This window comes from Tubulanus polymorphus, chromosome 4 (genome assembly GCF_964204645.1).
Source record: "Tubulanus polymorphus chromosome 4, tnTubPoly1.2, whole genome shotgun sequence".
Lineage (NCBI taxonomy): Eukaryota > Metazoa > Nemertea > Palaeonemertea > Tubulaniformes > Tubulanidae > Tubulanus > Tubulanus polymorphus.
Window position 1 is genome coordinate 22,826,818 of NC_134028.1, and position 26,072 is coordinate 22,852,889.

At 39.6% G+C, this 26,072-nt stretch overlaps 3 protein-coding genes across 3 annotated transcripts; 2 read left to right on the plus strand and 1 right to left on the minus strand.

Annotated features, from left to right (window-relative positions):
- The first annotated feature begins 24 nt into the window (after positions 1–24).
- Positions 25–8,433, plus strand: LOC141903876 (luc7-like protein 3). The gene is made up of 10 exons (XM_074792234.1): positions 25–129; positions 530–596; positions 703–742; positions 1,162–1,381; positions 1,573–1,668; positions 2,292–2,456; positions 2,566–2,783; positions 3,515–3,690; positions 4,421–4,556; positions 7,202–8,433. The coding sequence occupies exons 1-9, from the start codon at positions 25–27 to the stop codon at positions 4,528–4,530; spliced, it is 1,197 nt and encodes a 398-aa protein (XP_074648335.1). The 3' UTR covers positions 4,531–4,556; positions 7,202–8,433.
- A 257-nt stretch (positions 8,434–8,690) lies between these two features.
- On the minus strand, positions 8,691–11,774 carry LOC141903900 (marginal zone B- and B1-cell-specific protein-like). Its single transcript, XM_074792275.1, has 4 exons — positions 11,235–11,774; positions 10,912–11,030; positions 10,333–10,440; positions 8,691–9,662 (listed from the first exon to the last, which is right to left on the minus strand). The coding sequence occupies exons 1-4, from the start codon at positions 11,460–11,462 to the stop codon at positions 9,479–9,481; spliced, it is 639 nt and encodes a 212-aa protein (XP_074648376.1). The 5' UTR covers positions 11,463–11,774; the 3' UTR covers positions 8,691–9,478.
- A 3,169-nt stretch (positions 11,775–14,943) lies between these two features.
- LOC141904031 (uncharacterized) lies at positions 14,944–26,041 on the plus strand. The gene is made up of 22 exons (XM_074792473.1): positions 14,944–14,960; positions 15,903–16,110; positions 16,796–17,031; positions 17,213–17,430; positions 17,805–17,913; positions 18,172–18,241; positions 18,452–18,486; positions 18,631–18,696; positions 19,424–19,448; positions 20,327–20,404; positions 20,844–21,001; positions 21,487–21,699; positions 21,880–21,928; positions 22,287–22,346; positions 22,431–22,564; positions 23,063–23,255; positions 23,727–23,832; positions 23,948–23,961; positions 24,235–24,589; positions 24,683–24,716; positions 25,119–25,220; positions 25,713–26,041. The coding sequence occupies exons 2-22, from the start codon at positions 15,963–15,965 to the stop codon at positions 25,830–25,832; spliced, it is 2,523 nt and encodes an 840-aa protein (XP_074648574.1). The 5' UTR covers positions 14,944–14,960; positions 15,903–15,962; the 3' UTR covers positions 25,833–26,041.
- Positions 26,042–26,072: the final 31 nt, after the last annotated feature.

Here is a 26,072-nt window from a genome sequence, read left to right on the forward strand (position 1 = left end):
TGGCAAGCGAGGTAGAACGGCAAAATGGCGGCCGCTGAAGCAGCGCGACTTCTCGATGAATTGATGGGAAGAAATCGAAATCTACCTTCCACGGACCTTAATAATTCAATCAGATGGAACGATGATGAAGTAAGTAATGATTTTGATCCAGTGAAATTTCGCTTCAATGTTTACCGTGATCTGATTCTACTTAAATTCAACTCTAAATGTTAAAATTCCGATAAAGTTTGTAGTCTGACCTCACGCCGCTTAGTTAGTCTAGTTTATCAATATCAGTTTAAAGATCAAATATGTCCTTAGATTATTTTTGCTTTCAACGCTATATATTGTAATATGGTAATTTAAGCTGATGAACATGAAAAATTCTATCAGGAGAATTGAACTTCAACAGGGATCAAATTTGATTCAATCAGATGTGAAAAAACTTTTTTGGGATGCTTTTTTCACTTTTGGTCTTTTTTGAATTGATAGCAACTGGTCTCCATATATGACATTTGTTTCATTTTTTAATGTAATAATTTTCTTGCAGGTTTGCAAATATTATCTGGTTTCTTTTTGTCCGCATGATTTATTTGTCAATACAAAAGCCGATTTAGGTACGTTCAATTTTCCTTATATATCTGATGTAAACATCGAAAAAAGGAATTGTGAATTTAAAACAAATTGTAATTTTGATGGATTATTACGTTTGTATATTTTTAGGCCCTTGTGCAAAGTTGCATGATGACAATCTGAAGGCAGAGTAAGTTTTGAAAGTTCCCTACCTAAAGTTTCTGGTCCTTGACAACTAAACAGGGTGGCGCCACTGACCTGGAAAACTGAGGGAGTCAAAACCTGTCAAACATAGTGAAATACTATTAACTAACGATACACTGCGCCGCGGTGTAGACGCATTATAATGGTATTCCCGTTATTCAAAACACTAGGGCGGAATTTTTCAAAATTTTCAAATTATTTCCAGCACTATAGGGTATTGATTAGTCAGCACTGAAAGCTAGATTCTCTTATTCGCTCAGGGAATTTTGTGTAATCACATAGAAAGATCAGGAATAACTCAGGGAATTTACGAGCCGTCCTTACGAAATTTTAGAATATTTGACCGAGAGGCAAGATGTCGTCGTAATGTTGATTTATTCCATTCTACTTTTTGATAAAAACTAGATACGTGAACAGTCCGCGATTCGAGAAGATGGGCTACGAGGATGAATTCCTGCGATCTCTACAGAGCATGATCAACGACGTGGAACGCCGGATCAAACGCGGACATCAGCGTTTGAATCTGAGCGGTATGGGAGGTCAATCGGTGCAGCAGACTCAGTCGTCTGCTAAAGAAGAGAAAGTGAAAATACTCACGGAACGCATTAACGAATTGATTCAAGAGGTACGACGCACTTAATTCATCGAGGTTATTAGTGACAGGCTGATCAAGGAATTCTTGCTTTCCTCGAAAAAAAACAGGGAAAAATTAGGGAATTTGAATTGTTTGATCACACCGGCTTGTTTTACTTTGTTGAGCTATTGGCTCCGTTGACCTGGAAATGGCTCGTTTCAATCGGATTACATTTGTTGCAGGCAGAAAATCTTGGTTGTGAAGGTAAAGTTGAAGAAGCGCAGGGCGTAATGAAATTATGCGACCAGCTCACTGAAGAGCGAAGTCAAATGGAAAATGTAAGAGTATTTTTCTCTTTAGAGATGTGTGTTGATTATCGATGAAATCGGAGATTCAAAATCAAAACCCCCTCATTTTGTTCCCGGTAGATGTTTGTAAGGGATACACCAAATTACTAGAAATCAATAAACCAAATTAATAAACTGGATAACCTTCCCTATTTCGAGACTATAGCTTTTAAAATATTAAGTCCATACAATGGGATACCCACCGGCAACACCAGATGGGTTATTTGTTGTGAAAATCAGTTCATTTTCGGATGACCTTTCTAACTCGATTTTTACGCTTCCAAATCTGAATATTATCAAACAAGTCATCGGGGAGACATGAGATTCACGTTTCTCACTGAGAATCTCTCGGTGTATGGTATCCATTTCACTGAAAGTTGATTTACTAGTCCAAAATGTTGACTCAAATTTAATTGAAATGGAAATGGTAATTGAAGCGCGGTAACTCAGTGCAACTAGTGATCCTGGTCGCTGATTGTCGCTGAATCCTTGCTTGCCACCGTAGCCTTGCCATTTGTCCCATTGGCCCGTGTCTTTAGAGTTATAAGTTAAGAGTTTTACAAACTTTCATGTACATGTATTATTAATTATTACCGGTAAACGATGTATTGTAGGAGACGGTGAACACGAACATGCCGCAGATGAAAGAGATGGAGGTGTGCGAAGTTTGCGGAGCGTTTTTAATCGTCGGAGACGCGAAACAACGAGCAGAAGAACATCTGATGGGAAAACAACATATGGGTTACGCTAAAGTTCGTAAATATGTCGCTGACGCACAGGTAAATTAAAAGTAGTTCGATACGCCGCCGCTAGATGGTGTATCGGTCGACCAGATCCTCGCCTGCCGCGGTAAGTCATTTATTAATTTGTTTTTCGTTATCCGCGCAGGATGCGAAGCGTCAAAAGGAACTCGAGCGCGAACAGATGTGGCAGAAAGAACGCGAGGCGCGCGAATTGGAACGCGAAAAGGAACGCCAGGATCGACAGCGGAAACGCGAGGAACGCGAGAAAGAGCGCCAGGAGCGGAGACGACGAAGTCGCAGTCGACACCGATCGCACAGTCGAGAGAGACGCGGCAGACGCAGTCGCAGCAGAGATAAAGACAGGTAACTAGTTCCCTGATTCTCAAATTCGCTGCCGACTTTCAACTTCAGTCCAAACGCTAACCGAGTTCCCTGATCGTAAGCTGTTTCTCTGCACAGTAGCTTGCAGGTTGGGTGGTCACTGACTGTGAACAGCTGGAAAACTCGAGGAATTTGACAAACTTAACAGAAACTCTGGAAAGAGAAAATTCAGATGCTATTGACCACGTGTTTCTTCATCAATACATGAATCAATGAAAAATGAATGAATTGTTAACATTCTAAACCTAGAAATTTCTCTGATTCCCTTGGGGAATTTCGTATAATTACATGTAAATATCGAGGACGCCTCGAGGTTGTTGGCCACCCTGAAAGGTTAAGATTACCCTTACAAAAAGAAAAGAAGATTTATGCTTTAGTCGTCTGATGCTTTCAAAATGTTTGATTGAAGTGTCGGTTGTTGCAGGGTCCGATCTAAGCACTTGTCCGATTGCCCGGGACAAGTATATTATCATTTATTAAGTATTAGGTTATCATTTATCACTTGTCCCCCAGGCTAGTGCAATTTCAAGTCACGAAGCTTTTTTCCCACTTGATACAACAGATGAAAGTGCCACCAATCGGACTGCCTGTGTAGGGCAAGAAGCTTTTGGAGGGGGCAAGCAAAATTTCAGATATGCTTGCCCCCGGGCAAGTGGTTTCATTCCTTTAGATCGGACCCTGTTGTTGATCTATCATGCGTTCTGTGTTTTTAGTAGAAGAAGAAGAGACCACGACAGGAGCAGAAGATCGCGAAGTCGAGACCGTCGACGATCGAGGAGTAGGGATCGTAGTTCTCGATCATCTCACAGCGACAAACACCAGCAGCAGCAGCGGTCGGATTCAAAACTTCGAGATCACAGCAGGGAACCTTCTAATGATGCATTCAACGGTAAGTGGAAATATATCGAGGATGAACCTATTTTAGGATTCTAGGACAACTGCCCCCCAGACAATTGCCCCCCGAATAAAATCCTTTTTGACCACCTAACTGTTTGATTAACACCACCTAAATACTTTACTTAGAAATTCATTTGTATATCATTGAATATAGATTTATAAGATATAGAATTACTGATGTTGTGTGCAGATCAGAAACTTTAAATAAGTCCTTGAGTAATTATAATTCACTTAGCAAATTAAGGGAAACTTAATTAGTCCACTTATTAGTGCATTAGTTAATAGTATGACCTTAGTGTTTAGTGTTACTTTCGCCAATCAAAAACTTTAAATCAGTCCTAGAGTAATTAAATAATTGATTAGAAGTTGATATCTGAAGGTCCAAATTTCGATTTCAATTTGTGATGAATATATATCGTTTAATAAGTGAGTTTGAATCCCTCATTATTCATGCTTCACGTCTAAAACTAAAACAGTTACGGAAAGTCAGAGAATTTACCTTTCTTAAAGGTATTCAGGGAATTTTGTTTAAAAAAAAAGAAGCTATATGATAAGTCACGGGAAATTTGTTGAGTTGAAATCGGTTTCTGTCTATGTCTTACCTGATATGTATTTAACTGTGTTAATTGAATGGATTCTCAGGGAAAAAGCAGGCCAAATAAAAGTGGCCACCCTGTAGAACGAGTAAACCTAAACTAAACGTCATGTTGAAATGATTTCAGACAGCGGACCAATGAAAGGGGCGCCGCAGCCCGGCGAAGACAAACAGGCGGACGTGTCGTCACATGATCACAGCAGCAGCGCTGTGACCGATTCTACTCAAGATCAATGAGGTGACTTTGAATAATTGTTTTAGAGGTAAGTGATTAATTATTGTCGCCGGTTGTATTAATCGAGTCAGTAAGATTCTAACCACTCAACATGCACGCACGCACGCGCTGTAAAGCGATTGACAACGCGAGTTCATTCCGATTGTCTTGAAATCGGCTAGTAAGAACTCTGGTATTCAACTAAGCAGAGAAAATTACGGATTTACTTTCCGAGCGCGGAAAATCAGTGATTTCTTCAAAATCATTCATAGTAAGGTCTGAGAATTTGAATTTTTAGAGTTTTCTTGTACTTGTCGATGACAGGTGATGCAAGGAACCTCTCGAGAACAAACCCAGCCCAAACTGAGGATATCTTATGATTTAATCAGAAAATTTTTGGTCAAGAATCAGGGGAAAATATCAGGCAAAATTCTTTTTGAAAATCAGTGAATTTGAATACTTGGTTTTGTGTTGTTCTTGCTAGTGATAAGGTTCAAGGAACCATTTGGTAAGGAACATACCCCACTGAAGTCTTATAATTGAATCAGAGAATATTCTTTAAAGGGTCAGGAAAATATCAGAAGATTTTGTGGATTCCCTGATTGATTGGAGAGTTCTGTATTGTAAATCGCGCAGCGAAAGTTTTGAGTTTATTTCCAATGCTGCGTGTGTAATTGTTGTGGTAATGTTGGAATCTTGCTGCTTTAAATCTAACGCGCATTTCTTTCAGCAAGAAAGGTGAGTGAAAACCCCCCGAAAAAAAAACAAACTAAAAACAGCATGTATAGAAAAAAGAAACGAATAAGTCTGCTCTACCGATGTATTGTGAAATATGCAGGACCCTCGTCAATGTTTGACAAAGATTTGAAATCTAGAAATGCTTCGAATCCCGCAGACAGTCAAGATTTTCTTACATGTTCTGTCTCCCATCGCATCGTATATGGAATCTGTAATGGCGGTAAAATTGGGCTTTTTCCTGTTTTTGGCCTAAGTACAGCGAAAGCTCTGCAATTCCTTATTACTTCAACATTTACCGAAGGCCAGTCACACATTCTATGTTTCGACTTCAGACCATCTTCGTTCTATGGCCAATCAGAGAACTTAAAACCATTTTTGGACTTTTTCTATGGAACCGGCCCCAGGTCGCGCCGACTGGCGTCATCAACAATCAACATCAGATTCTGTATACGACGCAGTCTTGCGGTGTCGATATCAAAAACGCAGTTGTTAAAACATCTTGTCTTTTTTCGATATCCGCCGCCAAGTTTTATCGATTCGATATTTCATTGTGAAAAAAAAACGTTATGATATATTTTTTATTCCGTGAAAAAAAAAGCGAACGGTAAATTTTCACACGTGTAACTAGCGCTAACTAATTGTATGTGTCCCAATTTGGCCTGCTGGCCGAGTAGTTATTGGTAGTCGTCACCTCGGGAGTTACGTACGTCAGAACCGACAATGAAATCTCCTCCGTAACGTGGATGTGATCATTACCAGGTATTTCTACGCTGTTTCAAAAAAAAAAAAGAAAGAAAAAACTCGTCTCTCGCCGTTTTCTATTTGTCTACACAATTATAGATTGATTTGTTTTTATGTGTGTGATGTTCGATCCTTCGTAGAGAGTTTGTTTAGTAGCCTGCGCTTGCGCTTTCTACTGTATCTCAAATACTGAGTTTTAGGAGAGTGCATATATATTATAAAAATATATATATTCGCGACAATTAGTTTGTTTAGTATATTTCTTAAAATTACACGTATTTCGACGTACTGTCACTTTCAATACTTTAAAAAATATCGGAAGCCGGGCATTCTCACTTCGTCGACCCTTGAATTCTATATTGACACCTATATTTATGATAATGATGTGTATTTTGTTTGGAAAACGTGAAGATGAATCAAGAGTCAATAGTGTTACACACAAACTCAAGGGCAACATATGATATCAGGTATACATCGTAGATCATACAGAGCTGCCAACTGTTTCTGATTTTCAGTATGTTCGTTACGGTTTTGCCCTGAGAAGGACCGATTTGAATCGTTTGATGAATACAGAAATTTGAAATGTTACCGAGGGTCTTGCCATAGATCGCTAGTCCTTTCGAGCCTTTTCTTCCATATTTCAATAGAATGTTCCTGAAAGCACCTATTCAGAGGTTGGCAGCCCTGATTATTCATGTTATTTCGTTGATTGAAATTTTTCGGCCAAAATAAGGCAATCTTTTGATTCGATTACTCAATCCAAAATATAAGTATTAAACAGGCTGGATTTCTTATGTGTGAATCGCCTAGGTTGAGGGTTCATGTGCTGTTGCATTAGAAATGGCCGTCAAAACTTCAGTTTCAAACGTAAACAGAAAAAAAAAACCTACAACATTCAGAGAAAACGTTTTATCAAATTTAAATGTTGTGGTATAAATATAACGGTTATGGGTTCATACTCTCCATACTACAAACTGTTGATAATTCTACCGCGACGTTTTTAAATGTCGTACAAAAAAAAAAAATTGGATTATATCGCGGATGAAGAGCGGATTACCTCGCCGTAACCAATGACGATGCACTCGACGACCTCTCCGCGGCGTCCGCTACTTAGACGCATCTCAAGCCGCAAAATATCGCAGGTGGGCCACACGCAATCGTACGTTGCTCGGTCGGCTGACACGGCTAATTTGTTACGTTGTTGTTACTTTTCAGTCTGCGTGACGACGAAGGAGACTCGAGACTAGCGACAGACGCACGTGGTTTTAACGGAAGAACGATGACCCACAAAGGCGCCGGTGAATGACGAAATACGAAAACGGATGAAGATGAAGCAAAACGGATATCTCATGATTGATTAAATTAATCGTAAATTTGCGGTATGAAAATTATCGGAAAAATTATGGCGAAAAAGTTGCGTCAATTTTCCCGATTGATTCATGTCGATTCTAATTTCTGCAGGTCGTATTCTTCATTAGATTTTATAGATTACAGCGATTTAACACGTGGCGGCGATGTTTCGCGTTCTCCTATGATTTCTATTTTCTTGTTTTTCCAATGTTTTATGATATCGTCGCGCGCGGTGGAGAGAAGCCGCCCGACGACGATGCCGACTCACTTTTGTATTGTAAATATTTAAAACTGTGTTTATACAGTTGAACGAATGGAAACCTGATCAAATACCGATTATGATAGTGCAGCGTAGATCGAGTCTGTGTTTGTTAGTGTAATAAATGGCTTCATTCTGATAAAACACTGGGAGTCAGTCGCACAGTCGTGACTTAGATCCAAGACCTTTTTCGTTTTACGACCGATTTTAAGGCCAGAGGCTAAGCTCATTTCGGTTCTACAGCTTTAAGACTTATTTGATTTTAACGCTGTCTTAGAACTTCAGTCAGGACCGTGCTACTGGGGCCTGGTGATGATTTTATTAGCGCACTACCATTGACTCGGCATTACTCTGTTCATTAAGGCAGGATTGTAAATATTTTCGTGATATTGAAAGTTTTTGAGTTGTTTACCGAGATAGATCGAAGGAGTCCACTGTATGATGGCTATAGATAGATGGCTACACACTTGTTGGTAAACGTCAGTAATATCCCTTCAAAACATCAGCTTTTTATTAAAATGACGCAATGTTTCTGTTTCCATTCCTTTGTACGCTTTATGGCGATCATATCTTCTGTATTATAGATTGAGATTTGTATATCAGAAATCAGTAAAAACCAGTACCTGTGTCCATTGACTCTCGTAGTCTTATATACATTGTACCTGTATCCATTGACTATCTTAGTCTTATATACATTGTACCTGTATCCATTGACTCATAGCCTTGTATACATTGTACCTGTATCCATTGACTATCTTAGTCTTATACACATTGTACTGGTTGCCATTGACTATAAATTCTTTACATTATCCTGATGTCATTTGTAAATAAACTCGTATTCATTTCTGTGTTAAATTTTGTGGTTTTATTTCGCTAGATTCAATACGAGGAATTGAGGATTACAGATGTTGAGGTGTCTGGTTCAGTGGTATATCCACTTCATATTGGATTTCTAGTGCCGTTCGAAAAATACCAAGCAAAGCTACTTAACTTCACGACTGAATCCTTAAATCTGCGAAGCCGTCATAAAGATGCTCTGGGACCCCCTAGTCCAGTTATGACATGTACAATCGAAAACAATTCATTTACCATGAAAAGGTTTTTATTCAAAACAGCGTACCGGTATAAAGGATACAAAAGGAAAAGGATAATAATGAATACAAAGATATAGCAGTAACAGCTGAGGAAATATCGATTGTAAAACCAACAATCGAATTGTAGGAATATACTTAGATCTAAATATACACATCTATCTATCAATCACAGATACACATACGAGTCATTTGAAAGATTAGTTAAACTATAAGAGATATAGGCCCTACCCCATTCACCAGATGATCTGGTTTGGTTTTTTCAACCAGTTTTAACTTGAACCTTGAACTCAAATGGATAAAACAGTTTGAATTGGTCTACAAAACCAGCTCTAGGGGTATTGATAAAAAGCCCAGTTATATTTATATAGTACACCCATGAACTTGAAAAATTACTGGAATCCATGGCTTATTGTACGTGTCATGAAGGAACGCTAACACTAACTACATTTAATAAGAAAATATGGTAAGCAATGCTTACAAATTACAAAGAACATCTATCTAATAATTAACAACTTCGGTTTATTCCTAAGGTCAGGAAAACTGGAATGTCCTTGATGATTTTATATCATTAATAATTGAACCAAAAACATACTTCAGGATGCAATTGATCCATATTTGAAATTTAACTTAAGGTTGACTTTAACTCAAAAGTATCTGAGTCCAGGGAAACTAGAAAATCTGCTCACTTCAATCATAAGTTTTTCATATCCAATTAAATGTGAAATGACATAAATGAGGATTGGAAATTATCTCAGAGATTCAGTAATATCAATGTTAATGATAATGTTATCACAATTCATCCTTCCAGCGTTTGACGCCTTCCGATTTAGTGCAAACTCCCTGTAACGTGTGCGCGTCGTTGTAACAGAGAAAGTCCTCGAGATGCTGCCGTTCGTCGGGTTTCTGTTTGAATACGTCATACATTTCAACGTCTCCGATTTCGCCGAGGAACTCATCGCACATATCGTGTAACCTGTAACAGATGAAAGCATATCATCTTACGTTTCAAGAAGCACCTGTCCTGTGCAGTTAGCTCAGTGGGTTGAGTGGAGGACTGGGAACCAAGAGGTCCCTAGTTTGAAACCACCTCTGGCGTTGGCGTTCGAGACACATACGTGGACTAAGCTCTGCTAACATAGTCAGGGCCCAGTTTCACAAAAAAATTTAACTCTTAAATCGATTCAATTTCATCATTAATTCAGTTAATCTTCAATCGATTTAGGCCTTAATCCTTTTTTTGTGAAACTGGACCCAGGTTGTGAGCCATAACAACCAATAGGAGGCCCTGGCCATCTCTTAAGACCCACTAGGGTTACACTGTTACTCGCAGTTGGGACGTAAAACTCTTCTTTACGAAACTAAGACCTTGTTCGTAAAGCATTTTCATCAGTGGATAACTAAAGAGTAGACTGAATTCACATGTATTTATTATTGATCCTATCAAGCCAAATGCACACAATGCAGCGAAATATTGTGTAGCAATTGCAATAAAGGGCAGTCTGGTCATGAATTAATGTACAAAAGGAGTTACGTATGTGGTTAGAGGGGGATGAATTCTGGCAGTCTTTTTTATGATATGAATTCTGGCCTAGACTGTTTTTTCAATAGGAAGGATTCTGTTGGGAGGGTTTTGACATATTTACCTCGCTGGCCACTTGCCCCCGCCTTGCATAACAGACGGCCCTGAAGCTCTCTCCTTAAGTCCTGGTCCTGATAAATACGATACCTTCTTTATAACCTTTACTCCATAACTATAAAATACAGGGAAAGAGAAACCTTTTAAAAAACCAGTTCATTATCAAAACCGCAAATAATCCCCTACTACATTAAATAGCCGTATTATTAAATGTCTGTATTTTAAGTATAGCTCTAGGACAGATTTATAATGCACAAAGAGACTACTTAAATTTACCAAAGTTTTTTTGTTAGCCAAATTTTTCAATATTCACTCGACTACTTTATCATCTATATAGGCTAAACAATATCGAATAATCTTTTCCATGCTGTTTCATGCATTTTCCAAGAATCTTTGGTTTTTTTTTCAAGTCCTGCCTCAGTTCCAAAGTGAGAGTTATAATTTGACAGCTCAAGTTTACTTGAAATGAAACATTTTCGAGTCGAACTTAACCCTATTCATCCATCAACAGGACATCAACGAATAAATTAGTTAACAATAATTCTAATTAAATCCCTAAACACTGAAATCAATTCACATTTTTTACCTCTCAAATGTTTTTTTACCATTGCAAACATCTTCAACAATCTCAGTAATATCTGATTCCGGTAGATTCCCTTTCAGAGATTTCTTCAAATCGTATCCCTTTTTAAAAGCCGTGTAAAGCTGGAAGAGAGGCACAGTTAAATTGATGAACTCTGGAATTTTGACATTTTTTCAAATCCATCATAGGCTTTTCTATTTTTTCTAAATGTTCATATTGTTCACATAATTTTTTCAGATTTCCTATATTTTCAAAATTTTCGAATTAATTAAGATTGAAAATGAAAGTCATAGCTGAAACTTCACCCAATTTCCAAAAAGTCTTACCTGATAAGAAACAGCCTTGCAACCGTCACATTTCAGCTGTCCGGGCATCCACGGACTGTGAGCTTCCTCGTCATTCAAATCAGGCGGTGAAAACGAAAGCGTTCCACTCTTCCCGTCTTCGGCTTCGTCGATATCTGCACCTCCGCCGCACGACACTTCTTGCACGCATAATAATAAGCCGGCCACAAACAAGGCTTGGAACACTTCAAATCGGGTGTGAACGGTCATTATGGGAGCTTTAGACTTAGAGAGCTAGAGGACGGCTGTTGATAAGATGAAGTGTGAGATGTCACCGCGACACGGTTAAACAGCGAGTGTACACGGTTACATGTGTGATTGGGTGGGGAAACCCATTCGTCAACAATCAATCACAGCTCGCCATCTGGTGCCCACCTGCGTAATTGACGATGCGCACTCGCTAATAGCTTCTACTCGCGTGCCAGCGTTTGCATTCAATTGAATTTTATTCACGCACCTTCATGAATGGAAATAAACGCGCTACGAACGACTATAGACAGAACTATAGATACATTTCTATATAATAACAAGAACATTAATTGATATCATAAAGAGAACATTCGAAGCCGCTGTATGGAAACAGGTTAAACTGCAGCTATGCAGCATGTCCCGTGAGAGGACCTGGGGCCTGTGACGGGACATCCTTGTCCCGTCACAGGTCCCGATGGAAAATGAAAACTTTGCATTTCATAGACGAAATGTCGAAAGAAACTGCACTCGATCGGTTACTATATACACTCAAAATAATGTTAAGAACATGTTAATAATCGAAATTTGTTCGTAATTTTATTATTTCAGATCAATGATATCATCAAATCGAAACATTAAATGAAATAATGAAGATCGGATCAAGAGAAAACAGAACCACAGCTATCGAAATTTAAATTTTTAGTGTATAGACTGACTCATACTATCGAAAATAAAGTGAATGTATCTTGACAATTTTGGTGCCAATGGTGTTAGTAACCGTTTGTTAAGCGTTACACTGCAAACAAAAGTAAAAGTGGAGGGGGCAACTTAATGGCCCTAGATCACTCTCGAGAGAGAGAATTCAAAGTGAGAGGACCCGAATCAACACACTGTCCCGTGAGAGGACCCGATTTTTAATACTATCCCGTGAGAAGACCCGATTTTAGATACTGTCCCGTGAAAGGACCCGGTTCAACACACTGTCCCGTGAGAGGACCCGAATCAACACACTGTCCCGTGAGAGGACCCGATTTTTAATACTATCCCGTGAGAAGACCCGATTTTAGATACTGTCCCGTGAGAGGACCCGGTTCAACACACTGTCCCGTGAGAGGACCCGATTTTAAATACTATCCCGTGAGAAGACCCGATTTTAGATACTGTCCCGTGAGAGGACCCGGTTCAACATACTGTACCGTGAGATGACCTGATTTTAAATACCGTCTCGTGAGAGGATCCGATTCAACACACTGTCCCGTGAGAGGACCCGAATCAACTTACTGTCCCGTGAGAGGACCCGGTTCAACACACTGTCCCGTGAGAGGACCCGGTTCAACACACTGTCCCGTGAGAGGACCCGATTCAACACACTGTCCCGTGAGAGGACCCGATTTTAAATACTGTCCCGTGAGAGGATTCGATTCAACACACTGTCCCGTGAGAGGACCCGATTTTAATAACTGTCCCGTGAGAGTTAATAACTGTCCCGTGAGAGGACTCGATTCAACGCACTGTCCCGTGAGAGGACCCGATTTTAAATACTGTCCCGTGAGAGGACCCGAATCAACTTGCTGTCCCGTGAGAGGGACCGATTTTGAATACTGTCCCGTGAGAGGGCCTGGTTTCAAATAATGTCCCGTGAGAGGACCCGATTTTAAATACTGTCCCGTGAGAGGACCCGATTCAACACACTGTCCCGTGAGAGGACCCGATTTTAAATACTGTCCCGTGAGAGGACCCGATTTTGAATACTGTCCCGTGAGAGGACCCACTTTTAAATACTGTCCCGTGAGTGGACCCGAATCAACTTACTGTCCCGTGAGAGGACCCGATTCAACACACTGCCTCGTGAGGACCCGATTTTAAATTCTGTCCCGTGAGGGGACCCGGTTATTCACCGACCCAATTCAAGTTGGTGAGTGGACCCGATTCGATTTCAACACGATTTCTACAAAAACTAGTTCTTGGTTAAGTTTGACATTAAACTTGAGTTAAATTACATAATCGCGGGAAATTAACTTCGAACGTTTTTAACTACTCTGGATTGTGCTTCTACCTTTCATCGACTTGTTTAGTTTATGTGACTAGATAAATGTGTTTTGAATTGAACAGTTTTCACCCACTGACGTTGCTGGGTTATTAAGATACATATTTCACCGTTGATGGATTTGTGAATGGTACTGTTTACAAAGTTACGCCGAAAGAGAAGCCCGATAAATGCCTATTAGATAGATATGCCGTTGTTAAATGCCATTGTATAGATATGCCATTGACGGGACAGTGTGTTGAATCGGGTCCTCTCACGGGACAGTATTTAAAATCGGGTCCTCTAACGGGACAGTGTGTTGAATCGGGTCCTCTCACGGGACAGTATTTAAAATCGGGTCCTCTCACGGGACAGTATTTAAAATCGGGTCCTCTCACGGGACAGTGTGTTGAACCGGGTCCTCTTACGGGACAGTAAGTTGATTCGGGTCCTCTCACGGGACATTATTTAAAATCGGTTCCTCTCACGGGACAGTGTGTTGAACCGGGTCCTCTCACGGGACAGTAAGTTGATTCGGGTCCTCTCACGGGACAGTATTCAAATTCGGGTCCTCTCACGGGACAGTATTTAAAATTGGGTCCTCTCACGGGACAGTTTGTTGAACCGGGTCCTCTCACGGGACAGCATTTAAAATCGGGTCCTCTCACGGGACAGTATTTAAAATAGGGTCCTCTCACGGGACAGTGTGTTGAATCGGGCTTCTCACGGGACAGTGTGTTGAATCGGGCCCTCTCACGGGACAGTGTGTTGAATCGGGTCCTCTCACGGGACAGTATTTAAGATAGGGTCCTCTCACGGGAGAGAATGTTGAACCAGGTCCTCTCACGGGACAGTATTTAAAAGTGGCTCCTCTCACGGGACATTATTTAAAATCGGGTCCTCTCACGGGACAGTGTGTTGAATCGGGTCCTCTCACGGGACAGTATTTAAAAGTGGCTCCTCTCACGGGACATTATTTAAAATCGGGTCCTCTCACGGGACAGTGTATGAACCGGGTCCTCTCACGGGACAGCATTTAAAATCGGGTCCTCTCACGGGACAGTGTGTTGATTCGGGTCCTCTCACGGGACGGTAACTTGAATCGCGGGTTCCGTTGTAAAATCCTGCGTGAAAAACGTGCATTCATATCCCCATATTGTCCCCCTGGCCCTGCAGTAAATTAGAATTTTTCGGTAGGCCTTTATGTATTTATAAATGAAATCAAAATGGAAAATGTAATAATTACAATCGATAGTTGAATTTATTTATTCATAACCATTATAGACAGAATACATAAGAATATTGAGACTCGAAACCGCTAGCATTGGAATCGACGTTTCATGTAAGAATTCTACATTTGTCCCGTGAGAGGACCCATGTCCCGTCACAGGCCCGGGTCCTCTCACGGGACGCTGCAGTTTAACTCATATGGCTGTATGAATTTAGAACATCGTCCGTAATTCATAGGCGGCGTTCTGGTCGATTTAATCAATGTAAGTGAGCCGTTTACAAACCGATAGAATATCAATAACACCTTTATTACACCGACTGATGATAAGTTCAAGCTATTTTTAAATGAACTGACAATGTAAGACGATGCCGAATAAAAAATAGTGTTTTAGTCTCAGGAATTAAAAGGGAACTTTGACTCTAAATCGAAAATAAGTCATGATCCATTGTTGAAAATATGCTAATTACCGAACACAAACGTTCTATAAGCTAAATATAAGAAGTTAATAAAGTGCCACTCAATAACATGAAAGGCTAAACCAAACATTTTTACGACTTAGGTTAAATTTTTCCGTATGCAACCCGACCAGTTAGAACCCAACTGTTTAACTTATCCTAGGCCTAATTAATGGCCGGTGTTGTGTGGGCAAAGACTAGAGCCCGTTTGACTGTCAGTGTCACTGTCTTTGGTAGTTAGTTACCTAATCGTTGGTGGTAAGCTTTTTATAATCGGATGGGCTTATGTGGTTTGTGAAAATATCCGATCGTGAAACTAAACCGCAGACAGGTTACTGACTATGTCTTTGGGATTGTGGGTTCGACCATGCGCATTGCTGTAGTGTCCCGGCCTAAACGATGATTCATTTGGACTGCACAACCCTACTGATTGGATTAAAACACCGAAATTAAGCAAAATATCCCAAAAAGGTTGATGCCAAATGGAAAATAAATAGACTTTAGACACTTATCCTCATTGCCTCTCTTCACCCTGGAGTAAATGGGTACCTGATGGATGATTCCTAAGCACCCAACAGCGGCTTAGATTGGTACTTCTCCCCAGGGAGATGATCTGATAAATGGCAAGAGTTATAGGCTGGGGGTAATCATACCAATCTAATGGAAAGCGCGGTTTAACATAGTGTCACAGTGAAAAGGGTGCGATCGAAATTGAATTACTAATATCTATATTTTCATATCTGGAACAGCAGCAGGACATTCTGGAATCTGATTATTTATCAACACATAGTTCACACCTCGCATACAGAATGTCGACACCCGAAATAGAGAAAGGTCTCAGGTTGAAAACCGTTGTTCAGTTACGCGAAGAATGTACGAAAAATAACCTACCGACAAACGGAAATAAAGCTGAACTCATCAGACGTTTGAAGGAACATCGGAAAAATGAGGAAGAAGGTTTGTTATAGCTACCCTTTATCCGATGAATAACTCTACTACCAAATTTGATACTACTAGGATGACCCAAACCCGTTTCAATTATCCTCCATCAAATCGAACCTGATAGCTCTGCCGGACTCTGTCGCGGTACCATCCTACCCTGGGAGGAATTTCGAATCTAATGGCATTGCTTGATTTAGCCACGATACAAAACCCTGCCACAATAGACTGTGTGCACACATTTTATGTTTTGTATTTTCTATTCAATTCAAGGTGTGTTACACTCAGTTAGAAATACTTCTACATCAGCAGATGTTTTTGTATAAAATCGCTTAGCAAAACGCCTGTTCTGCCTGGTTTATTATTATAAGGTTGTCCCATGTTTAAAGTCACTAATCTTCTCAGGGTTCAGTTTGAAGTATGGGTATGCATGTTACCTATTAGATGGGTTTACACCGGTAGTACACTGAAGTCTCTAAGATAGACTCGTTTTGTAATGGTTTTTGTCCGTCGTAAATTTAAGGGACTGTTCTGGCTATAGGCCCATAAATTCATTTAATTGACTTGATGTCGTATAGAACATATGAAATTGTAGGAACAGGTCCTTTTGGTTTTTGAATGTGTTTCTTCATTCAATTTATCTGCGAATTTGAAACTGGGCCATTAGGGGATTTCTTTGATTAAAAATGTTTATACCTTGCAGCCGCTTCAAAAGTGGAAGAGCCAGTTGTCAAAGAAGAACCCGCAGCTGAAGAGCTAGTAATCAAAGAAGAACCCGCAGCTAAAGATAAGGAAGAACCAATGGAGGATGAAGAACCGATAGATGAGGATGAACTTCTTAAAAATGATGATGATGATGATGATGATGAACAGGAGGGAGGAGAACCAGAAATCGAAAAAGAAGATGAAGAACCATCGGCTGAAGATGTTACAATGAAGGTAGGCTACGTGATAATTGTCATATCTATTTCCCTGATTCCCTGGTTAGGCCAAAAATTAGGCACATTTCAGGGAATTTTAGATTCCCTCATCTTTAAGAAGCCTGTAAAAACAAGATTGCTTGTTTCTAAACCTGTCGTTGTTTGTTAAGGCTTATTATCTTCATTATTCTCGATCGTAGACAACGGCAGAAACTGAAGAGAAAAATGGAGAAGATAAAGGGGAAAATGAAGAGGAGAGTGCGGAAAATGGAAAAGAAGATGAGAAAACAGAGGAAGCGGCCGGAGATGAGGAGGAAAATAAACAATCTGCAGAAGGTGATAAGGAGGGCGGTGAAGAGGAAGCAGCTGCTGCTGCTGAAGAGGAAATAGAGGAGGAACAACCAGAAGAGGAATTGCCGTAAGTTTTAGTTACAAATGGTTTAAGTTGTTGTAGGAATCCCATAATTGTAAAAATTTACTAAAAAAAGTTTTATCATGATATGGGTCTATAACTATTTTGTGTCGTTGCTGCAAACCCCTTCTTCAGTCTAAAACGACTCTAAAGCCCGAGAAAGGGAAGTATTAACCGCTTCAGTATTCTATATTTTGAAAAGTCATTTTACAGTAGCTGGACTTAGTAGTTGTATTACTACATAACAGATATTTAAATTTCATGAAGCGATTCATTCAGTTGACATAAATGAGGCAAATTGATTCAGTAGACTTTTTCAGTGAGTCAGTGAAGTGTATTTGATATTGCGCAATGCTTGAATACGATGCTATGACTTTCAGTGAATTGGCCGATTCCGAAATCGAGGAACACGTTTTACATAAAGATGACACTAAAAAGACGATCACCTGTAAATTGTGTTTGGAAAAGATTCAAATGGACGAAGAAGAGGTGAGTTTTAAATATTGAATCATTAATATTCAGAGGTGGATCTAGGAGGGTGCAGACCCCTGTTGTCCTCTGGAGGTTACAGCTCTTTTTTTCAAGACAGTGCAATTTGAGACTCATCCTCTCTCAGAAAGTGAGTCCCACGTTCCAATTTTTCTAGATCCACCCCGGATTTTGAAAATTAAATCTATTCAGCCAGTAATTGTAAATGTTCATTTCTTTACAAAAAAAAATTGAGACAGAAATCATGTTTTCTTTCAGGCGTTAACGAAACACTTGGAGGATGAAGGACACAAGTCGAAATTCGAAACCTACAAAGAAAAGTGTAAAGGTAGATTAGTTTTAGAATTATATTAGAATAATAAGAAAGTGGTTACAAAAGGTCGTGTTTTCTTATGAGGTCTTTTTGGCCCCCTCCTGTGCCTGTGCAGGGCATACAGAATATTGTCAACTTTTCTGAGTAATTCTGGCTTTGAAAAAGTCTTTTGGAATTTACCTTAGGAATAGGCCTATGTCATCTGATTATTATCATAAATTTCAGGCTACAAGCTCGTTGGTATCTATGTAACTTGTGAAGTAAGTATCAGTTGATTTTGATATTCTCTGATCTATTTGTTAAAAAAATATTTCTCCAATTCTTCATTTCAATATCGTTGCTGTTTATCAGCACATTTCACCAGATGGCGCTGTTGTAATGTTAGTCATTGATTATTTTCATAGCTGTGCGATCGTGAAATGGCGTACGATGAGTGGGATTATCATCAGGATACCGATCGTCACAATCTGGTAAATAATCTCAAATATCCGAGCTTCCGAAAAACAGAAATTTTACACATCATTAAATTTATTGTAATTCATCAGAGCTTTAATGACAATTATTAATATAGCACGATACTTCATTACTTCAGTATCAATGCCTTTGATAAGATTTTAGGAAATTTGATGCATCCAAAGCTTGGAAAATTTGAGAACAAAGAAATATTGTTAATTGGATCATAGTGCGATATTTTACAGAAATCGCTTTACAAATCCATGAATGTGGTAGTTTTAAAGATGCATGGTATTAACCCTTATCGACCAGGCAGCTATTTTAACTAAAATATTGGGGGATACAATCATTTAGTTTGAAAGATTGCGCGTTACATCATCTAGGGATATAGAAGTGTGTAAGACATTGATTACGGATCCAGACTGAATTCAACTATTGTCAGTATTGACTAGTCAAACATGGGACGCTAAGGGTTAAAGAAAAAAATAATTTTTCAGTTATGAAAGAACAATTCAGTCTAACGGTCACAATGTAATATCCAGAAATGATCGCATAATCTAATCTTCATTTATTTTCAGCCTATGTATGCCGATATTTTCCTCATTCACAATATTTCGAAATTTTCATTCGATCGGCGAGCCTTTCACCGGGCGCCATTGACCGTGTTGTAGTCGACGGTACCTAAAGTCGTATTCGTCGAAACCGTACGCTAAATGTGCAGTGCTTTTTGCTCTCTATTTGTAGAATAAATTATTGGTGGAAAACGGAGGTACGTTCGTTCGTAGAAAAAAAAATGAATACGCAACACAAGACTATTTGATTCGTCTGAGTCTGGCGGTAGCGCTCGCGTTAACTACCGAATGAATTTCATTCGAACGAAATCTTTTCATTCACATTTTGTCGAACGACAACAACCACAAAGACGTCGTCGTCGCGAGGATTTAATCGATTATTGTTTGACTCTCGTGCTTTCACCGCGGCAATTTCGAGCCGACAGGCGAAATTTCGAGACGATCGAAGCGAAATTTCGAAACCGCGAAAATGAGGAGAGAATTATAGCGACAGATGTTTAGACATTTGAAATTCGTATCGACAAGCATAAATAGGCGTCGCCAGTTTCGTCGTCTGTCAATCATCCCGCCGTCTGTCAGTCATCCAGTCGCAGACGGAACAAGATTTTTCGCGCATCTCTTTGACGATTTTGGCGTCTGCGAAAAAATGTCATTCGAACTAAAGACATTTTTCCGCGCGACGTGCAACGACGATGTCGATGCATTTTACGTCGATTGTTTTCTACCCATAAGTTCTGTTGTGTGTGGCGCACCACGTGATCATTCGATTCCTCGATTCATTTTGAGATACTTTTTCGATTCAGGAAATTGAAGAATAAAAAAATTCGTCACATTCGTGTGTATAAATATGTATTGTCATTCACAACGAAAACAGAAACTAATTTTTCGAACACATTTTTGAACACGGGAGGACAAAATTTTTTTTTCGAAATCGCAGCATCACAACACATGAAATCTTCATCTATTTTTGAGAGAATTAATCTTTTGACTTGTTTTTGTTTAATCGAATGTTTACAGTTTCAGCCGGGGTTGAATCGATGTTTATTTCGTTTTTCCGATATTTTTGAATTTTCAGTCGATGCTCTTACGGCACCGTACGCGGTCATACAAAAACAGGTCGATGAGAACAACACGATTGAAAGCCCGTTCATCGGTAGGTGACCACAACGAGAAATAGTCATGGAATTTGACTTAAAAGATTCATGAAATTTGGTTTATAAAGTTATATGGAATTTGGCTAAAAGAGGTCATCAGAGTGACTACTTACCTGGAAATATCGGGAAATACTTTTTTTGTAAAAAAAGAAAAAGCTATCATCAGGGAAAAGTCTGGGAATTTGTTGAAATTGAGATTGCTAGATTATGCGTAAAATCAAACAGTTTCCATCTATGGCTTACGTATTTAAGTGTGCTCATTGGATTTGATTTTTAGCAGGTCAAATCAGGGAAAACAACTTAAATGTCAGGGAATGATCAGGGAAAAGGCTATTCAAATAAACGTGGCCACCCTGTCAATGTAATTAGGATCGGAATTGCTCCTGAATGAATCCTCGTCGACAGGTTTTGAAGAGTTTTCATCTCTTGTTGTTGCAGGATTATTTTGGTTGCAAGAGATCATCGATGCGAAAACGATCGACGACTTTAAAATACGATACGCGTGTAATTGTTGCCGCATCACCGAGGCTGAGGGTAAAACTATGGAAGAAATCGTCGAACACATTAAAACCACGAAACATATCATCAACGCAATTGTAAGTATGATCGTCACAAGTCACGGTCCCTACGACTCCTCGATTCCTTAAAAACAGCTTCTAAACCAAAACCATGCGTTCGAAGGTGCTTGAAACTACTTTAATTTGAGCAAAATACCCAACTCCTTCAATTTTAAGAAAAAGGCAATTTTAAATTTACAGTTAGCTACGCTAAATCGGTATATTTGGAACCGGGATTCTTCTTACGCAATCAGTCGGTTACCAAATTAGCAACTGAGTTTAGGTAGTGTAAAGGATAAAACTGCTTACAAAACCAAATAAATGGTTTACCGAGACAAGCACTACAAATTTAGGAGGAGCCTACACTGTAATTGGCATACGAAAGTGATGCAGACACTTCCTTTGAAACTTCTTATGCCCAGGAATGACTGATCTGTAGGGACCCTCAATAATCCACAATTATTGCCGCAGTACCCCCTTCCCATGAATAGGAATAACCATTGCGATTCTAATTTCTATCCTAGGAAAAGCATCACAAAGACGTGTACAACGTGTGCAAACTGATGGTCGACACGTTCAACCGTTCACGGCCGGTGACCGCTAAACCTCGCAAACTCGAGGACGAGGTTTTGACCTACATTAAAGACAACGGGAAGGAATTCTTTCGCCGGCTGAAAATCAAAACGAAGATCATTCTCGGCGAGGACCACATTCGTGCGATCAAAGCTAAATACGGAGTACGAACACGTTTTTAAGGAAACATAGTTTAAACTACAGTTAACCTCGTCCATCTCTGACTTTTCATTTGACTCTGACAAAAACAAACTTATTTTCTGATTTCTGATCATCAACTACCAGACTAGTCGTATCTTAACACAGAAGATTATAAGTTGATGCATTTATTTTTTTGTTTTCAGTGCGAGAAAGTGCCGCATGAAGTCCTGAAAAATGCCAAAGTTGAATTAGGTTTGTGTTTGTTTATAGTCTTTACTTTTCATAGCTGGGACTATTATTATATTGTCGATCTATCAAAATGACAATATGTACTTAAAATTCAACAGAACTAGAAACACAGATTGGGACTGAAAATCAACAAATATTATCAATGAAAACCATTGTGAAAACCATTGTAAACCATATCCAAGTGAATTAGTTTTAACTGGAAAGTCACATTGAACTGAGATCTGGATCTAACTGATAACGACATTATAACTTAAAGTTAACTATAACTGTTTAACAGTATATTATAATGTCATATGAGGATAGAAGAAAAAATCTTGATAAAGAATTTTGATGTTTTATATTTGTCGTTCATCGTCTATAGAACCAGATTTGAAAGCGAAGATACAAGATGAAATGGATCGTTGTAGGAGGCCTATTGTCGGTATGTTTGTTACGTTAGACATCCGAAAATTCGAACGCGGATCCTCGCTTGGATTTAACTCCGTTAAATCTGTCGATATTTCAGGGTTGAATATGATATCTGAGCGTCAGTATTTGAACGGCGACCTCGAGTACTTTTGCATTCTGTGTCACGAAGAAGTGAAAACGGCGAACCTCACCAGACATCTGGCCGGAAAACAGCACAAAAAGAAATTTCTGGTACGTATTTCATCTCAAACGATCTTTTTATTCCCTGATTTTTTGTTGCAAGATTCACTCAAGAACTAAGTAAGGCTAAAGGGATGGATCATTTATTAATTACGTACGCATAAAATTTGAATTTTTCAACCCCCCTCCCCCTCTATGCAAAATCGGCCATCAGCATTACAGTACGCAATCACACTGACCCCTTCCCCCTCCCCTAATGCATACGTAATAAATGAATGACCCCCAAAAGAAAAAATGATACCTCGTTTTCCCTAGTCGGCTGGGGTCATTTTGTAAACTACAATCAAATTTGTAATCAGTTCATTTCTCTAACAGCTGGGTCCGTTATTGTTAGCTTGATCGTGATTTCGATAAGTAATGTATATGTTAGATAGGTGGCCGGCCCGGTCATCAGAATGAGAAACGGGGTATAAAATTTCATGCCTACTGTCAGCTGAGAGATGTTTAATCTTTTGCTCTTGTTGACACTATTTCGATCATTTCTCGTAGAGTAAATACCACCCGGACGAGTACAAGAAAATCAGCGATCAGCTGAAATGGGTCGAAGGCATTTCGAACGACGCGATAAAGGAACGACGAAAAAAAGCCGATGAGCAGATCATTACGATCTGCGCGAATTATCTCGATAAATATCCTCGGCCGCAAGTTCTCGTCGGACTAAAAGCAGGAAAATCGATGCCACGTACGTGTAGATATATATATGTAGACATGTATACCTCATATACTTTCAGGGTCCCTAACAACTCCTTATTTCCTAAGAAACTCCTTCTAAATAGAAAATTCTTTCGAAGGTGCTGCTGTCAGAATGAATTAGGCTCTGAGTTCAGTAGTAGCGTCAATGATTAGAATTTGCCAACCAAACTTAAACAGTTTAGGTAGAGCACCGATTTACTGTAATCCCAAACTTTAACAGTTAAGGTAGAGCTCCGATTTACTGTAATCCCAAACTTTAACAGTTTAGGTAGAGCTCCGATTTACTGTAATCCCAAACTTTAACAGTTTAGGTAGAGCACCGATTTACTGTAATCGGGATATGAAAGTGATACAGACGCTTCCTTGGAATATGAAATGTTCTCCTTAAATCTTAAGAAAGCCTGATCTGTAGGGTACCCGACTAGATTAATGTTGATAACGTTGTTTCTCATTCGTGCAGTGTTCAAGAATAAGAAAGACGATATGGCGAAAAAAGGTGGACGCAAACGGAGAATGGGCAACGAAAGAGGTGATGGGATGAACGAAGGACCTCCGCCGAATAAAAGGTGAATAGAAAATCGCTTTGTTCAACATATTTTCATGATGATTTCCCTGTGAAAAAGCGCATGAACTGATATATATAACTTATGTCGAAATTTTCTTTTCATGCGGAAATAACAGATGGAACTCGTCCGGTGAGTGAATATGTTGATAAATGGTTTACGTGTTCTGTCGTACGGTGAAATGATAAATAAACTGGAACGCTGATTCAAAAATCCACTTAATGCTAACAAGTTGCTCAAATGAACTATGTCAACTATTCACTGGTTAACTCATAGTTTTGAGCAACAGGGTCATTGTGTTTTAGCCCAGTGTTCCCTCACTGTTGGCAATTGACTATAGATTCTTCGTATAGTTCTATGGTTTCGTATTCAAGTGATCGTAAATCGATTCTATCCGCGTTTCAGGAGGAGGAACGAGAGGTCATCACGGCGGTGGAAGAGGTGGATCGAGAGGCGGAGGTGGATTCAGAGGCGGTCATCATATGGATAACCGAGGTTACCGCGGACGTGATAACTACGACAGAGGTTACAGCCACGGAGGTCGAGATCGAGGTTACGCGGGATATGAAAACCGCGGGTACGGAGGAGGAGGAGGTAGTCAGGGAGGAGGTTACGATAGGGGTTATGGAGGCGAAAGCGGCGGGTATGGAGGTGGTCGAGATAACTACGGAGGTGATCGAGGTTATGATAGAGGTTATGGAGGCAGTGCTGGGGCTGGTTATAATGATCGCGAGAGAGGTTACTCGGGTGGAGGACATTGGTAAGCGATCGATTATTTCTAATTCAAATTTCTTATAAAACCTTAGCTTTCATTTTATTCCAACTTCACTATAATCGCATTATCTTTTTTTAGGCAAGAGTCAGAGCGTTGGGGCGATCGAAGACAGGTGAGTTGAACATCATATTTTTCCTTCCTATGTTCATATCAGATGACATTTTTCAGACTAGGCCTTCGGGCTAAAACTGCTGGTTTTGTTGCTTTTAGTTACTGCCTATTTTAAATTAGAACAACAAGCTCACTTCAAAATCAATCATAAAAGTGTCAAATTAAGCTTCATTTCCGCAGTTCAATATGCGTATTTAAACATCAAAGCAACTTGCAGCACTTATAGAATATTGACGTGCTATTCCTTCTATTTCTGGCAGGGTCAGCATGTATAAGGGATGTCTGATTTTCAAAGGGTTAGGATGTAAAATTGAAAGGGGTAGCCGCCCCTCTGAAACCTGTTGTGGAGAACACTGTGTCCATGAAAGTGAACTGTGGACTAACTTATTTATATCTACTTCAGGGTGATAGTGGAGCTGGTGGAGGTGGAAGAGATTATAGAGATGTGGAAATGGTGGAAAGAATCTCATTTGCTTTGGCTAAACAGATGATGGGAGGACGACAGGTACAGTACAACCAGGGGCGGATCTAGGATTATGCATGCCGGGGGGTGTCCAATGAGAAAAAAAGGCTCTCTATGAAACACCACGTAATCCGGATACTTCTACAACATTTTAGGGGGTGCTTTGGGTCATTTCATGCGTTGAAAAAATATTATAGGTGGAAAACCTTGGTCAAAAAAATTTTGGCGTGAAATTTTTGAGGGTACTTCAAAGTTGAGGTGGGGTCCGGACACCCCGACATCCCCCCTAGATCCGCCCCTGACAACCACCCAACCACTCATTAGAAAATCAGAAAAGATCAGGGAAATTTTGGTTTCTTGTTGCTTTTGCTGGTGACACATGGCGCAATTAAGGAACCTTTTGAAAAGAGAAGGCTTCCACTGGATTACTTCAAATTCAATTAGGGAATATTGGTGAATGTGTCAGGGCAATTCAAGGTTTTAGGATTCATTGATCTGTAGAAGTGTATTGATGAACTGTCGTTTATATTTCAGGGTGGAAGTGGAAGTGGTCGCGGCGGTGGAAGTGGAGCTGGTGGTCATTACTACGACGATCGCGACTACGGTAGAGGGTATGGAGGTGGGGGCGGCAGCCATCAAGGAAATTACTATTGATTACTAAACCTGTCTCCAGTATCAGACATTTTATAAACTGTGTATATATCTATGAATGTGTAAGTTGAACTGTGTCATGCACCACAAATATTCAGTAAATGGTTGTGTGAATTTTTAATTGCTGTTGCTCTTGACATGTTGTAACGCTGGTCTTAATGTTCGTCTTTTTGCAAATTATGTGTTCATAAAATAGATGGTTGAAATAAAGATCATGGTATTCAATAATTTGGTTATTTTTTG